Raw genomic sequence first — 14,925 nt, forward strand, 5'->3', positions numbered from 1 at the left:
AGTTTTGAATCGCTTTCTCTTATATCACGAATTTGTAACGGTGTTTCTTCAAACTTTAAACGATTGTAATGAATGCCTTTGCGTACAAAGACTGATACCTGGTTTGACTAGAAGCTTCAGCTAATTAGTGCCCCAGTTAATTTGGATGTTCACTACCACGCCACTTAAGAAGTGGCTTCGTGTCCGAGCGGATTTCCCCCAGGTAAAAAAAAAAAAAGAAAAAGAGAAAGGGGAAAAAAAGAAAATGTCTAATCCTATGTATTTATTTCAACTGAAATCTTAAATTAAATATTTATTAACAATATTCTGACGAATATGCAATGAAAGATAAAAACAACTTTATTTTTCTTATAGAATGTCTCATGCTTCTTATTCATTTTATGTTTCTCGTTGTCAATGCGTAACTACTTATCAGCCGCATGAATGCTAAGTTTTACTACTGAGAAACGAAGAGACATATAGATGCAAATATACGCTACCTCGCGTGAAAAAACATCAGATACATTAACCAGAAGGAATATCCGATACATATAAAATTCATAGCGTAGTTATTTATACATACGGAATAATTCTTTCTGTATGAAATATTCTTTCTTCTGAATTCTTATTATAAATGTATGTCCATTTCCTACCTTAAAATGTCTCTCCTTTGAAAAACTCCATTTAAATATAACGATTAACAAAATATTACCAATAAAAATATTAAAACGAGATGCTGAAAGAACCTTTTAATGAAGTACAAATGATTATTTCAACTTTAATTCTGTTAAATTTGAATTGAATCATTTATAAACCGAACAGGTGTATAAAATTTTATTGCGTAAAAATCGTGAAGCTGAAAATTAGGAACGAATAACGAAGGTTTCATTAAAAGGTACGTGTACGCCGATCCGCGTAACAACTTCGACACTCCAATTATTATAAAGCATGTATCCTTCAGAGATTTTTTGCGCGAACGCAAGATACCTTTTACACGTGCAACTGAATAAGTGGAACCTGATTTTCAATATTTCTTCTTGTAGAACTTGTAACAACGTAACTGTTTCACGAATATTTTCCCGGACACTTTTACAACGATGCGTAGAAATCTCCTTTTCTAATTAATAATTTCAGCATTTCTCTGAACAGTTTCGTTGCGATTAAAAAATATACAAAGCTTACGACGTGCTTGTTTAAAAATATTTATATGGAACAAGATTTCGAATTTGTCACATCAATCGCGATCTCAGCAGGTGTAAATTAATTCGTTCTAATGAACGAATAAATTGAACGGCTCGTGACAAAAATTATCCCTGTCCATGTTTGTCTTTCTAAAACTAATTCAAGGCGAGTTAAATGAATCGCTGTGTACCCTATTCGCGCAGCATGTGTTTTAACGACCAGCATGCAAGCGTTAACGGTGTACTTTAGTTTCTCATGGTTGTGTTAAGCTGGTTGCTCTTAGAATGAGCATATACTTACAAAAGGAGGTGAACAGAAGATAGCCCGGCACCATTTTGGCTGCGAATTGTAACAGAAGCAGATGTTGCAAACCGATGGTCCCGGCACATACATCATTCCATGCGAGACAACTTCTCCTTCGAAATCAGTACAGTGTTTTCCTAAAGCCGCTGAAAACGATTACCAGCGTCAATATCTTTGCCACTCGACAATCGTACGCGCAGTTACGCTAACCGTTTTAACGCCACGCAGCGTGATCGCTCTATTCGCGTACCGTGGTAAATTGTGCCACGATGTATGGTCACGATCATTAATTCGCAACGCGCTCAAGCGTGCTCGTCGCGAGTCATATCAGAGTTTCCTCTCGTAATTACTTGTTTTTCAAATAATCATAAACCAAATAAAAAAAAAAAAAAAAAACCAATATAAAAAATTACCTCTTGAATCGGAAAACCAAATCCTGCATTATAGAATGTTATCACGCAAACGTTTGTTGTAACGCTTCCAGTATAACCGATGAAATGAAGCGCGAGCACGTCGAACGGTATATTTCGATGAAAAAAACAGGATGAAAAAGGGCAGCGCGATCGCGTCGATCGGTACTCCTGGCAAATAAATAAACGAAGCGCTATCGCGCTGCATAGCACAAACCGATACGGAGTCTTGAAACATCCGACACTAAAACGGTTAATAACATTACGAAAACGACCGTACCAGGAAATTTTTGTTCAACGGATCCGCATTGCGGCTATCACGATGCTTCTTCGTTGCATCGATGCTTCATCGATGAGATTAAAGCACCGTTGAAATAGATTATTCGATTTCTTACATGGGGAAAAAGTTTTTATATCGTGTTTGCTGTTTTACTTCGCAAGTGTGCTTCACAGTATACGTTAGAACTCCAAGTCGAGCTATCCGAGTTAAAGTCTCTTGAAACTTGAAACGGCACTTAAAGGATATAGGTATAATAGAAGGTTCGTTTAAAATTCAAAAGTGTATATACGTACATATACATTTGAATAAAAATAGCGGATAATCTCAAGTAAAAAAGTAGGTTCGTGTTAGTAAAATGGTTTCAAAATACTTGTCAAAAGTCAAACGACTTGACTAATTAAGAATGGATGTAAGAGATTGAAAGCAAAGGGCATCTAAAAGTATCAATTAAGTAACAAACTCACGGTGACAAAGAGGTTTTCACTCGCTCGAATTCAAATAAATCGGTTAATTTGAGCGAAACTTTAGGTGCACGAGAAGCGACACGCGTCCTCAAGGACTACGAAGGTTCTACTCGAACGAATGAAAACTTTTCTCTGGCCCGGTGTGTATACACAAGACGTGCGAATTTAAAGTGCAGATTGTATTAACTGAAATAATTGGTTGGTTTGATCAAATTAATCGTTTTAAGCTGAAATGACGAAGGTCATCCAAGTAATTGATGTCCACTGTAATTATTTGTTAATCGCGCGTGGAATCGGAACGATTCGACCTCGTTCCAACGCGAATCGTTACTAAGGCAGAGACGGCAATTAATAATTGTCGCGTCATTTGTTCGATCGTGTTCACAAATTCAAATACGGCTGAGTGGCGGAAACCATTTATAACACGTCCCGTACCGCGTAGGTCGTATACATATCTCAGGATGAATTTTTCGTACTTCGCCGCATATATTCTCCATGTTAGACATACCATAAAATATTTCGTGCAATCCCGTATTCCTGTCTAATGTCAGGAATTCTCTTTCCATAGGTCTGCGTTTTCCATATTATCTATTTTGCTTATCAGTAAACATTCTTACAATTTGTGATTAATACTGTACGTACAAGAACGTTAAGTTTTTGACGTTATAATATTTCACATGAAATAATAATGGCTGTATATCGACTAACTTATTAATTAATTAAATTCGTGTATATCAAGTTTCCTATCATTTAATACTTTCGTGTAACCACAGGGATTTGATACTATGAAATGAAATATAAAACTTGGTAAAAAAACGCGCTTCGTTAGGAAATGAGGGTAATGATGCAAATATTTTTTGTAGCCATTATATAGAATTTCGATGGTATAATTAATCAGTATCAACTTACCAGCCCCTAACGGGAAGATAGTGATGAAAATAGCCTGCACATAGATGATCATTGCAGGTATTGTCGCAGACAAGTCCTTCATGATTGTGAAGGATCAAGAAATTTGTCGCTGTAGTAAATGGGAAAATCAGGTGTTTTAATGTCAGTAGTGCGGGCACTGGAATGCGTAGACCAGAAATATCTGCGACAAAAATCAGAATACATTTGTTTTCACATGATTAGATCAATTTTGTGTAAGACTAAGCTGATTGAACCTAACACGGGATAATTGTCCAACTTACGACCTTAACAAGCCCGCTTGATTCCCTATAAGTGCTTGAAATTGATGCTTGTATTCTTTCCAGATTAACAAGCTTTGCCCCCCCCTCCCTCTCTATTTCCTTAGATCAAGTTAGACTGCCACAACATATTATCTTTCTTCTTTTCTTTTCTTTTCTTTCGATCTTTTAAAGTCTTAAATCGCTGGTTATTATAGTGTATACATTCGATTACTCTGTAAGTCGTAAGTACATGTTTTACGTTATTTTTCATTTTCCAGCTAAATTCCACAAAAACAAGAAATATACTTCCAACGTGTTTTCACGTGTCTCTAGCAAAGATCTCAAAAACAAGTTGCGGCGCAATTTAAAACGACAAATAGCACTGTGTGTCTCGTTGTGGCAACGCACGCTTCGTCAGCTTTTTAAAAGCGCTCTCTGTCTGCTTTTTTCTCTCTTCACCGCCTATTCGTTTTTTCTTAACGAGTGAAACCGTTTTTACGAGGACGGGAGCACAGAAATGACGTACTGGCAATTCTGTTTCGTGATGACACAAGCAGCCCGGTTTCAGTGAATTAAACCTGGCCCCAAGCTTCCAATTATCTCTCCCTTCCTTTCCTTTATTTTTCCCTTCTATATCGAGTTTCAGGTTTTCTAAATTTCCATTACAATCAACTATGGCTTTTCTTTATTTTATATGTTAGCCGATGATTCATGGCAAAAGCGTCGGCTGTAAAAATATTTGGAGTTGCAACAGCAACAAGTGTGTTTTCTCAAACAGAAAATATTGGAAGCGTACTCGTTGGCAAAACAGTTCACGGATAGTTCGTCCTCTGCTTGTTATTTGTTTCAATACCGTTAGCAAATAAATTCATGAAACATAGTGGTATCGCATAAATTGAAAATAAAAGCTTTGCGTATACTTGGGAGTTGAACTTTGGCTATTATACGTATGTTATATATATAGAAGATTGCTTAGAATTTGGAGCTTAATAACATATCTCAAAATCATTGACATTAAAAAAGGTGAACCTTACTTACCAAATTTCCTTCCGTCAAATGATACATAAAATGATACATAAAAATTGAAAAAAATAATATACATAGTTTTGACTTTCTTCCGCATTATAATTTGAATCACTCGATTTATTCGACTAAAGATAATCAAGCAATAACCTCACTTTACACGTATTCTCATCACGTGAAATAGATCACATCAGGGATTTTCAAAAGTCGATGGAATATTAATAGCGATTAATTATTTATGGATGTATTCTGCACGGTTAAAGCAATCGCCTAGTGAATTATCGAGTTCCAGGAATATGAGCGGTAAACAGGATTGCAGCTATAAATGACTCTCTAACGTGTATATTAGAGATGAATTTGATCATTTATCCTCATAATACGAAATACGCTTTTAAGTGGAAATCATAATTAACAATTTCTGGCAGCGAAAAGTAAATAAATCGATAGGTTTAAATCAATATTAGAATTTCTTAATATTTTTATCAAATATTTTTATCAAATATTTTAACATCGTAGAAGTGTCGTTGGAGAGAAATATTAGGTTGTTCGAAAAGTTTCTTTCGTTTTATAAAGAAATGATAGATGTACGATATTTTTTGCTTTATATTATTTTATTGAATTATGTGCGATCCACCTTTCTCCAATTTAATATAAAATAACATAAAACAAAAAATGTTGTGTATCTATCATTTCTTTATAAAACGAAAGAAAATTTTGCGACAATCTAATAGAAATTTAGCTTTAACACAATATAAAAATGGATTGTTATGCCCCTAGGAGATAAGAACAATATGATTAATATTAATAATGAATACGTTAACGTAACGTAAAGCAGCTTTTGCAGAAGGCTATTACCTGAAAATGTTTACTAAAGAATGATAACATAAATTTTCTTAAGTACCCCATTTGATACTTAATCTACTTTGTAAATACTGTACGTCCTAACTTTGAAAGAATGCAATTTTAGCCAGAATGTTTCAAATTACCTAGCCGTATTGTTTCCTTGTAATATAATTTATATTTACATTATCTCGCGTAATTCTTTCCACTTTATTGACTTCTAAACGTTAATGTAATATAATTTTTATAATATAATTTTAATCGAAGTTATTTAAAATTTGTAGTATCTCATCCCTACTAGAATAATATTAACAAATGTGCAGAGCTCAAGTCGAATAACACCGGCTCAGATAAATAATCATCAAACTTACTTTTGTTATCGTCGATGTCAGTGATTTTAAACCAGCCAACGTCCATGGCAATCAATATTATTTAGCCGGTCTTAACGCAATGTAAAAAGCAAAGAAAAGAGGAAGGAAGGAAGGAACAGGGAAACAAAGAGATAAAACGAATTTTTCATTTTCTCGAAACTAGATCGAGTTTCAAGCTGCTCGTAAAAGAGTCTGTAGCCAATCCGACTAAATTCGACGAACCGCGCTTTAAAATTCCCAGAGAACTGTGATAACCATCGAAATCTGTACAATTTGTCGATTCATCGCTTGATTAAAAAATGGAACAAAATGAGGCTGATCAGCCGGCCTTTGAACTTCTAATTATCCCTATCGTTATACCCTAGGTTGAATGCTACGATATAAACCGAAACAGCTATAAGTAGGGTTCACGTGATTGCCGCCATCTATTATTCACGCGTTACACATTCGCCAGACAGACGCGTCTAACGGTTGACATTGTTTTCTACCCTCAGTTCCAACGCAATTACGTTGCTACGTGCAATCAAGTCTCGAGTGAAGCTAATGATAAGTTGTTGTTCGATCCTACACAATTACTAAAATTATTCAAATTAAACTAATTTAGTCTAAAAAAACAAGTAATTTCGTTATATATTTCCTTTCATAATAAGCCATGGTTGGAATATAGTAGCTGACGAAAATATTCGTATATTTGTAGAAACATTTTAGGGCTGTATTATGCATAACGGCACTATAGAATTAATACTGTAACAGAATTCTACTATCATGGTTATGCTGGTAATATTCGAAACAAATCTGAAAATCTATGTAGATGTTGTAAGATATTCAGTACGAGTACTGTGCATTACTGGTATGTACATAATCACGACGAGATAAGGAAGGTACTGTTCTCTATTGCTCATCGCTACCCGTTGCTAGTAGCAACGTACTATGCATATATATCTCGTAAAGATTTTAAATGTAGCCAACGAGACCATTTTTAATATTTGACTATCGTGACCCATTACAGTTTCATCACTTTCAATTAATTGAACACGACCCGCACCTTAAGACTAAAATACACAATATAAGTATGGCACAGAAAATCTTTTAAAATTTACGGACGACTATTTATGGTATTTAAAGGCAGCAAAGATAATAATTAGCTGCGGATTTTCCTCGAATCGTAGCATACAATATGGAATCTGATTATTAAAAATTACAGTGGAAATACAGTGGATTTCCATAAGATACTCGTGCTTGTGGCATTTTGGAAATAAATTCTTAACCCAAATGGACAACCTCGATATTCGAGAAATTTTGTGAAGCTGACATCAATGGCGATATGTACTGTTGTTGTGCTATCATCTCATAGTAAGCTGTATTGATTGCACTTCTATTCACGGAATTGATTTATTCCACACAAAAGTTGACAACAATAATCGAAAAAAGAAAAATATATTACCGCCTTTCACATCAGCATACACAAGCACATAGGATTTCACACGAATATACACACTTGTAAATTCGACGAAACGATCAAATTTAATTATTTTTCGATTTTTCGGGCATCAAGTACTACATCAAACGTTACACATCAAACGTTAAAATACGGCGAGCATACAAAATGTACAAACCACTCTAAATTAATTAACTTTGAACGTTATTGATTAATTAAAAAAAACCACTGTTGCGTTGAGTTTTACATTTTAAAAAGTTGTTATCCGTTTTTGCTTTGTTTAAAACTAAAAATACGACTACGTTCATTGTAAGTCGTAAATATCCCTTTTATTTATTTAAACAAACAGATATTTAAACAAACAATTTATAAATATATAATTTATTTACGTATATTTGTAATATCTGTTTTATAAATTTGTACAACCATTTATCCATTTATCTATTTTATTTGCATATAATTTTTATAGATTTTTTTTGTTTTTTTAAAGAACGAAAAATTGTGATTCTATTTTAAGACATGTCAGGCTGAAGCGATACGCGATATATATTTCTATTCGGATTTCACCGTCGTCGTAACCGATGCTATTGGAAACGTTTCACAATAGACGTCTTAGAAGCGCTTGCAACGTCCGTCATGTGTAAGGCTCTACCACTGAATCGCGGCTGCCATTTAGTGATTAAGGTCGATCACTTAGAGACGTTAATCCGCCATAATGGTGAGCAATACATCGAAGCCATTATTGAAAGCATAGTTACGCTTTAATTTCATCGATCTTATTCACAAATAGAAGTGTACAAATTATAGGATTTCCAAATATTTAGTTTAGTTAAAAGGAGATATGAAAATGACAGGTATATTCAAAGGATAAAACAGAACCGTACGATTGTAAAGTTTCAAATCATTATAACTATTTAAATTTGAAAAATCCTACTATATTTATACAATATATTTTTATTAAGAATGGAAGAAATTTCGAAAAATCCGCCAACAATTTTTGCTGTCGTCTTGAAGCACACCATATGTTAAGCTTCTTCGTCGTTACAAATTTTATCGCGGATGTAACGAATGTTTCGAACATGTAGCACGCACGCGTCAACGCCTACATTTGGATTTTAAATATATGTTTTATGCATTAAATGTATTTGTACTTTCTTGCGCAATTTCTTTTAATTTGTTACGATATGGAGGGTTTAATTACGTTTAAGATATCTATCTGAATCCTTTAAATTCAAAGTTCTTTAAAAAATTACGTTACGTAAAATAATCGTTTTTCCACTTTATTGTATCATAAAATAGTTACTTAAATTCATATTACTTAAAGAATCTTTCTACAGAAAGAATAAAAAAGAATAAAATCCTATATGTTAAATTTTACGTGGTTGATGGAATACATAGCGATGACGAGAACTAACTACAGACAACAAGAAACTATTAGCGAAGGCAACTGGTGACTATGAATGTTGTCTCTATAATATGTGGCGACTAAGGAGAACAACTACCAACTACGGATAACAAGTAACAACCAACTGTCTCGTTTCTAAGAGGCAACTAACTTGCAATTATCCCCCTTTGATGGTTTCTGTAGCGTGATATACGTCTTGAACGTAGTTAAAGAATATGGTCGCTGCTGAATGGCGATTTGACAGCAAGGCGATCCCGCCAGTTCAAAGCTTGACATTGCAAGCTACCGAAAACCATTAATTAACCATCTTGTTATCGAATATCTAGCTTTCAGAAGAACCCTTGTGATATGATATGACGTCATGACATTTTTATGACGAAGATGAACAAACACCGACCTCTAACGAAACAAATTTTTATTAAGTGCCGTATGTGGGTTGCAGGCCGGCCAACCAAGGAAATTTATCGAATGTATAAAGTAAAATATATACGAATATATTCGATATATCATAAAATGCCCGCGTTATATCGTCTAACAGCATAAAGAAAGCTGAATTTAAGGAATTAAAAAATTGAAATACCAATTATAAGAGAGTTAATTAAATTCAAACCTATCGATGGTCTCATAAAGACCTATATTTCCTGGAAATTGATATCTTCCGAATTCTAAATTCTCCTTAGAAAGTATCATAGAGAAAATATGAAACTTGAAAAGTACATCACGCTGATGCCTCGATAAACCGTCGTGTCGATAAATCCATGTGTCCGAGCGATGAATTTTCCCCAAACAACAAAAAACTGAAGGGAAATCTTCTTTGAAGAACGTGACAAGGTAGGGGAAGCGGGAACAATGATCACGCGATAAACTGATGGTTTATGTACATATAGAACGAGTGTTGCGAGAGAATTATCGAGAAACAAAAAAAGAAAAAATAATCGTTGGCCGGCGCGACTATACGCTGTCGACGGGCAAACAGCGACTGAGACTAACTGAAACGAACTCTGTCACAGTATGAGCACGGGCTGCGTTCGCGGGTCGATCGAACACGTTCTGCGCCTCTCCTCGGCACCGGCGTCAAAGCCACCCCCGATGGCTGCAACGCACTGGTGCACTTGCAACATTAACCACTGGTCCTTCCTTTTTCGTGTGATATTATACCAGCATCTGTGATGCCATTTCAAAGACCGCAATCAAAGCATTAAATGCCAGATTAAAGCGACGCGATAATATTACCCCAATATTCGTCCGTAAATGTTACCGTATAGATGTTTAATTAAGCATTATTATGCTTCGAATAATTTACTATCACATGTTCCACAAGAAAACATATGTTTCACTTTTCCCCGTAGTATGATTGTAATTTATAACAAATATTTATAATTTATAATTTAAAATATTTATAATTCATTGAAAGTATCTTCCTGTCACGATTATAGGCGTAAAATGTCAAATTAAAAGTAAAAAATTAAAAACATATGGTATCCCGAAACCAAACGTACGACATGGCGAATCACGATGATACGATAAAAATTGATCTATGTCTTGATTTATTCAAACAGAACGAACTTACTCGAACTTTTCCAGAATAAACGATTTATTCGATAATATCCGTCACCAGCTTCTCTTCCTTCAACGGTAACAACTGACACCGAAAGCTCGAGAGACCCGAACGGTGAGACGTACCCAGAAGCAATGCGGTTACCTGGGCAAAGAGTCCCAAAGACTAAGGACGTGGGAAATTTCGAGAAACGGAAATGGAAACTGGAGTGGCGCGTCAATCAGCACTGACGGAAACTAATAAAAATGGAAAAAACCAAACTAATTCGTTTCACAAATTATTAAAACGATATTATTCAAAATTTCACTTGATTTTCTCACTGCACACGTCAATATTTGTCGAAACATCAATATTAAAAAGTTAATAAAAAAAATATCCTCTTTCTTCATACCTGTCTTTCTCCCGGGCGGCGAAGGAATACTAGAATGTTCGAGAACAACGGATACTTTTTGATTTTATCTCAATATCAATTTCAATCTTTTTAAACGAAATATAATGTTCTTCGTTCGATGCTAAAGGAAACTGAGAAGAAACGTCGAAAATTCATTAATAAAACGAATTTCCTTGTTTCTGTGAGATAATAAACTTGATATACGTATTGATTTTTAAAATCAATATAGCTAACCAATGGGCACACTTTTAACAAGGCTGATGGAACGTACCAAAAATCTTTCAAGGTGGTCTTGGCAACGGAAGAGTCGAAAATATGAGAATTATAAATGAAAAATTCCAATATTTTACAGCTGGCAACGATAAAGAACTCCAGATATTCTCCTAATTAATTTACAACAAATTCGCGTATATGATCGATAGCTGACGTCATTGTGTCCCACAGCTCTTGTAAAACGATAAGAATTTCCTGGAAAAGCTTGTAACCACGAAATGAAAAAGATGATAAAACTTCTAACAAGAGTACTGAGACGAGCAACTTTGTACTTACCCCTTCGGAGTAGGGAACGTGATTAAACGTCCGCGAGTTCGAAACTTTTGTAAGTCACTGCACGGCCGCTGCTTATGGTGGAAATGTAATAGATATAAGTACAGAGCGCGTGAGCGAACTAAAAACGCGATATAGGGATAAAGAGAGAGACCGTTCCGTCCTTCTCTAAAGCCCGCGTACTTGTACCGGAAATATGTAACAACGGTAAACGAGCGCCGTCAGTGTCCACTAGTGTGCATGCCTGATTAAACAAGGACAGAAAATGCTTATATATAGCCTTCTCTTTCTATTTCCATGTCGTATCCATCTTACTATATAGTAGACAGGACTCGACTGTTCCATCATTATATTCGCACCCTGCTTATGTGTGCGAACAAATCGTTCGTCTCCTGTTTGATGCTCAATTTTCAACGGAGTTGAAGGGAAACTTTATAAGAGAAAGAAAGTTACGGATTGTCTCAAAGTGATAAACGAAAATTCTCGTAACTATCGAAAAACGATAGTCAATACAAGGATATCATTATCACATTTAAAACTATCACAATGAACGGTGAATCATCGCAGCAAGGTACCACAAATAAGATATCTCAATCTAAAGAGGTAAGGAATATTCTAGATTTTGCACTTTGGAACTTCCATGACAGTCATGAGTGTGTTTTGTCATTGATATGCCATATTGCGTTTTTCACAATTGTTGTTCATTTTTTGATTGATTTTATATCTATGATTTGTATTTGATTTTGTATCTATGATTTTTTCTTTCGATAATTCTTATAATTATTGTCAATAATTAATTATTTATAACCATTTACGCTGTATTATATATCATTAAGATTTATCTTTGCGCGTATCAAGATAGTAGATAACAAAATTATGTGTAACAAATTTATTAAACTCGCAATGTAACAGAAAATTGCATGAAAATCTTTATATTATTAATAATTATTGTTAATAATAAAAAAAAAATAAATGTCGCATTAGGAGGAGAGTCATACTTCGGAACGTAATCGGAACATATTGTACCTTATATGTGATTATTTGGAACGCAATGGGTGAGTACATTGCAATTTAGATATCTTCTCAGTTGCAATTTTTTTCGAATAATATCGGTGACCAATCGAAATAGAAATTAGTGCGGAAAGAGGGGAAGGAATCAAAATTTGAAAATCGACATCGATAACTCGGTTGTTATAGAATAACTCAATCGATAACGTAGATAAACTAGTTATAAATGAAAATATATTTAAATTCAAACTTTAAAAATTAGAAATTAAAAAGCAGAAGGATAGAAATAGAATAGATAGATAAATAGAAAGGATAGAAATAAAACAGTTGTCCCAATTGATGATTATCGTATAGTGTGTACTCATAGCATAAAATTTGTTCAATGAATTAAAAATTATATTTTTTAGATATGCAGACATTAGCGATGTATTAATCCTGGAAGCTCGTCTATCTCGGAAATATCGAGTCTGCGACAACGTCAATTTGGAAATTATTCTTAGAGAATATGAAAATTATTACAAGATGAAATTCCAAAAATATCCTATATTGTGCAAGAAAATAACTGAAAAGGAAATAAAGACGAGGGAAATGACAAATGCGAACAAAGTGTAAGAATTTAAATTATTTAACACTATTCAACTTTCTCAACATATTCAACGTATCTATTACAATATCATTCAATCTTCAAAGAAGTAGTAAAACGTGTCAAATCTGTTAGCAAACAAACGAGAAGTGAGTCTGTATCTGGGTCTGTGGAAGGGAGGAATGCACAACAGAAGATGAGGGGTGATGCTACGGATGATATTAATCTTGCAATAACAGTGACACCAATTTCTGCCAATGAAAACTATGGATCTTCATCACAAGAGCTATTTAACGTCTCAATGGAACAATTCAGGCAATCAAAGATATCAAAATGTGCTCGGAACCTTTATATAGACAATCCAGAATTGCAGAAGATTGCTGAAGACATTTTATCCGTAAGTTATTTTCGATTAATATACGTATTGTAAAGCTTTTTAAAAATAAAATACCTATCCTTGGATAAACAATATCCAACAAATGTATTGTTGTATATATCCACTGTATATCCAACAAATACCTTGGATAAACAATCCATTGTATATCAATATCCAACAAATGTATTGTTGTATATATCCACTGTATATCCAACAAATACCTTGGATAAACAATCCACTGTATATCAATGACACAGGGATTTCAGTAAAGCTTTAAATAATGAATTACATAACACTCAAGGAAATTAATACGGAGATTATGCACCATTTCATCTTTGTATTGTCGCAGGAAATCATACTGAAAAAATTTAATGTATATTGGGACAACATTGCAGGCCTAGAGGAATGTAAATCTGCCATTAAGGATGCCATTGTGTATCCCCTTAAATACCCTATCTTTTTTAAAGGCCCATTTGCTCCCTGTAAAAGTATTCTGCTATATGGACCACCTGGTACAGGTAAGATACTCGTATTTCTTTCATTCCCATACATGTTTACAAGCAATTATGAAATAGGGAAGACGATGTTGGCGAAGGCAGTCGCAACAGAATGCCAATGCAACTTTTTTAACATAACGGCCAGCTCATTGGTGGACAAATGGAGAGGTGATTCCGAGAAGTATATCCGTGTAAGTTGATTTCCTTTGTCTATGAAGAAGAGATTCTAGGTTTAAAAAGATTTGTTTTTATTTGTCGTCATTCATATATAAATAGAATAGTTGTTTGGAAAACGAAATGATATTACGTTCGTGATGAAACAATGAATTTAAGGAATTTTGAATATAATATTTAATAAATAATAAATACATTTGTTAAACTGAACAGGTTTTATTTGAACTTGCCTATAATAATTCGCCAACAATTATTTTTATCGACGAGATTGACTGCATAGGAACAAATAAAAGAGTAAAGTATACATTGTCTAAATTTGCAAAGACATTCAGATCAGAACTTCTTTTTAGATTGGATAGATTAGTAATTAACAGAAATTCTGATGTAGTTCTTTTGGCCGCATCTAATTGCCCTTGGTATGTATATCATTTATAGCTATTTCAATGTTTTCTAAGTAGAAAATATCTTAATATCATAATTATTCATTATCTTAATCTTAATTATTGTGTTGTTCGGAATATTCCTTCGTTATTATTAGTATAACAGAACAATAATATTTATTGTAAATATATTATTAGGGATATTGATGCAGCATTACGCAGACGCCTTGAAAAGAATATATACGTATCATTACCAAACGAAGTTACTCGATTTGATATGTTCAAATTATACCTTAGCAACCGATTATTAGAGAATATGGATATTGTGAGTCACATAATAAAATCTACTGAAAAATATTCTTGTGCGGATATAAAATTGCTTTGTACGCAAGCATGGCAGCTAGAAATGAATCCAATGTTTAAAAGACTTGAAGAAAGAGAAACATCTATTACGACTTTGAAATATGAATTAAAGAATTATAAAATAATAGCAAAATTGTTAAAAAAAATGTCACCTACAGTTACGAATGTGGATAGATATGAAGAGT

The 14,925-nt window shown here is 33.9% G+C and overlaps 2 protein-coding genes across 16 annotated transcripts in view; one reads left to right on the forward strand and one right to left on the reverse strand.

The window, feature by feature from the left end:
• The window catches only part of LOC126927889 (integral membrane protein DGCR2/IDD-like), a 115,201-nt gene that overhangs the window by 34,313 nt on the left and 65,963 nt on the right, over window positions 1-14,925 (reverse strand). For 3 of the 11 annotated variants that reach the window (XM_050743883.1, XM_050743881.1, XM_050743879.1), the window contains exons 2-3: window positions 3,528-3,708; window positions 1,462-1,610 (exon numbers count right to left, since the gene is read on the reverse strand). The exons of 2 other annotated variants lie outside the window; for them this stretch is intronic. In XM_050743883.1, the coding sequence (XP_050599840.1) occupies window positions 1,462-1,610; window positions 3,528-3,609 (231 nt within the window). In that variant the 5' untranslated portion in view covers window positions 3,610-3,708. Of the gene's footprint in view, window positions 1-1,461; window positions 1,611-3,527; window positions 3,709-6,021; window positions 6,608-10,434; window positions 10,721-11,362; window positions 11,524-14,925 lie in introns of those variants that run through there. 6 more of the 11 variants (XM_050743880.1, XM_050743878.1, XM_050743871.1 and 3 more) reach the window with 6 other exon arrangements.
• Window positions 11,671-14,925, forward strand: part of LOC126927883 (katanin p60 ATPase-containing subunit A-like 2) — a 73,964-nt gene continuing 70,709 nt past the window's right edge. Inside the window, exons 1-2 of one of the 5 annotated variants that reach the window (XM_050743851.1) lie at window positions 11,672-11,962; window positions 12,344-12,414. In XM_050743851.1, the coding sequence (XP_050599808.1) occupies window positions 11,906-11,962; window positions 12,344-12,414 (128 nt within the window). In that variant the 5' untranslated portion in view covers window positions 11,672-11,905. Of the gene's footprint in view, window positions 11,963-12,343; window positions 12,415-12,539; window positions 12,976-13,085; window positions 13,348-14,925 lie in introns of those variants that run through there. The other 4 variants (XM_050743853.1, XM_050743852.1, XM_050743856.1 and 1 more) reach the window with 4 other exon arrangements.

This window comes from Bombus affinis, unplaced genomic scaffold, assembly GCF_024516045.1.
Source record: "Bombus affinis isolate iyBomAffi1 unplaced genomic scaffold, iyBomAffi1.2 ctg00000293.1, whole genome shotgun sequence".
In the NCBI taxonomy this organism is placed as follows: domain Eukaryota; kingdom Metazoa; phylum Arthropoda; class Insecta; order Hymenoptera; family Apidae; genus Bombus; species Bombus affinis.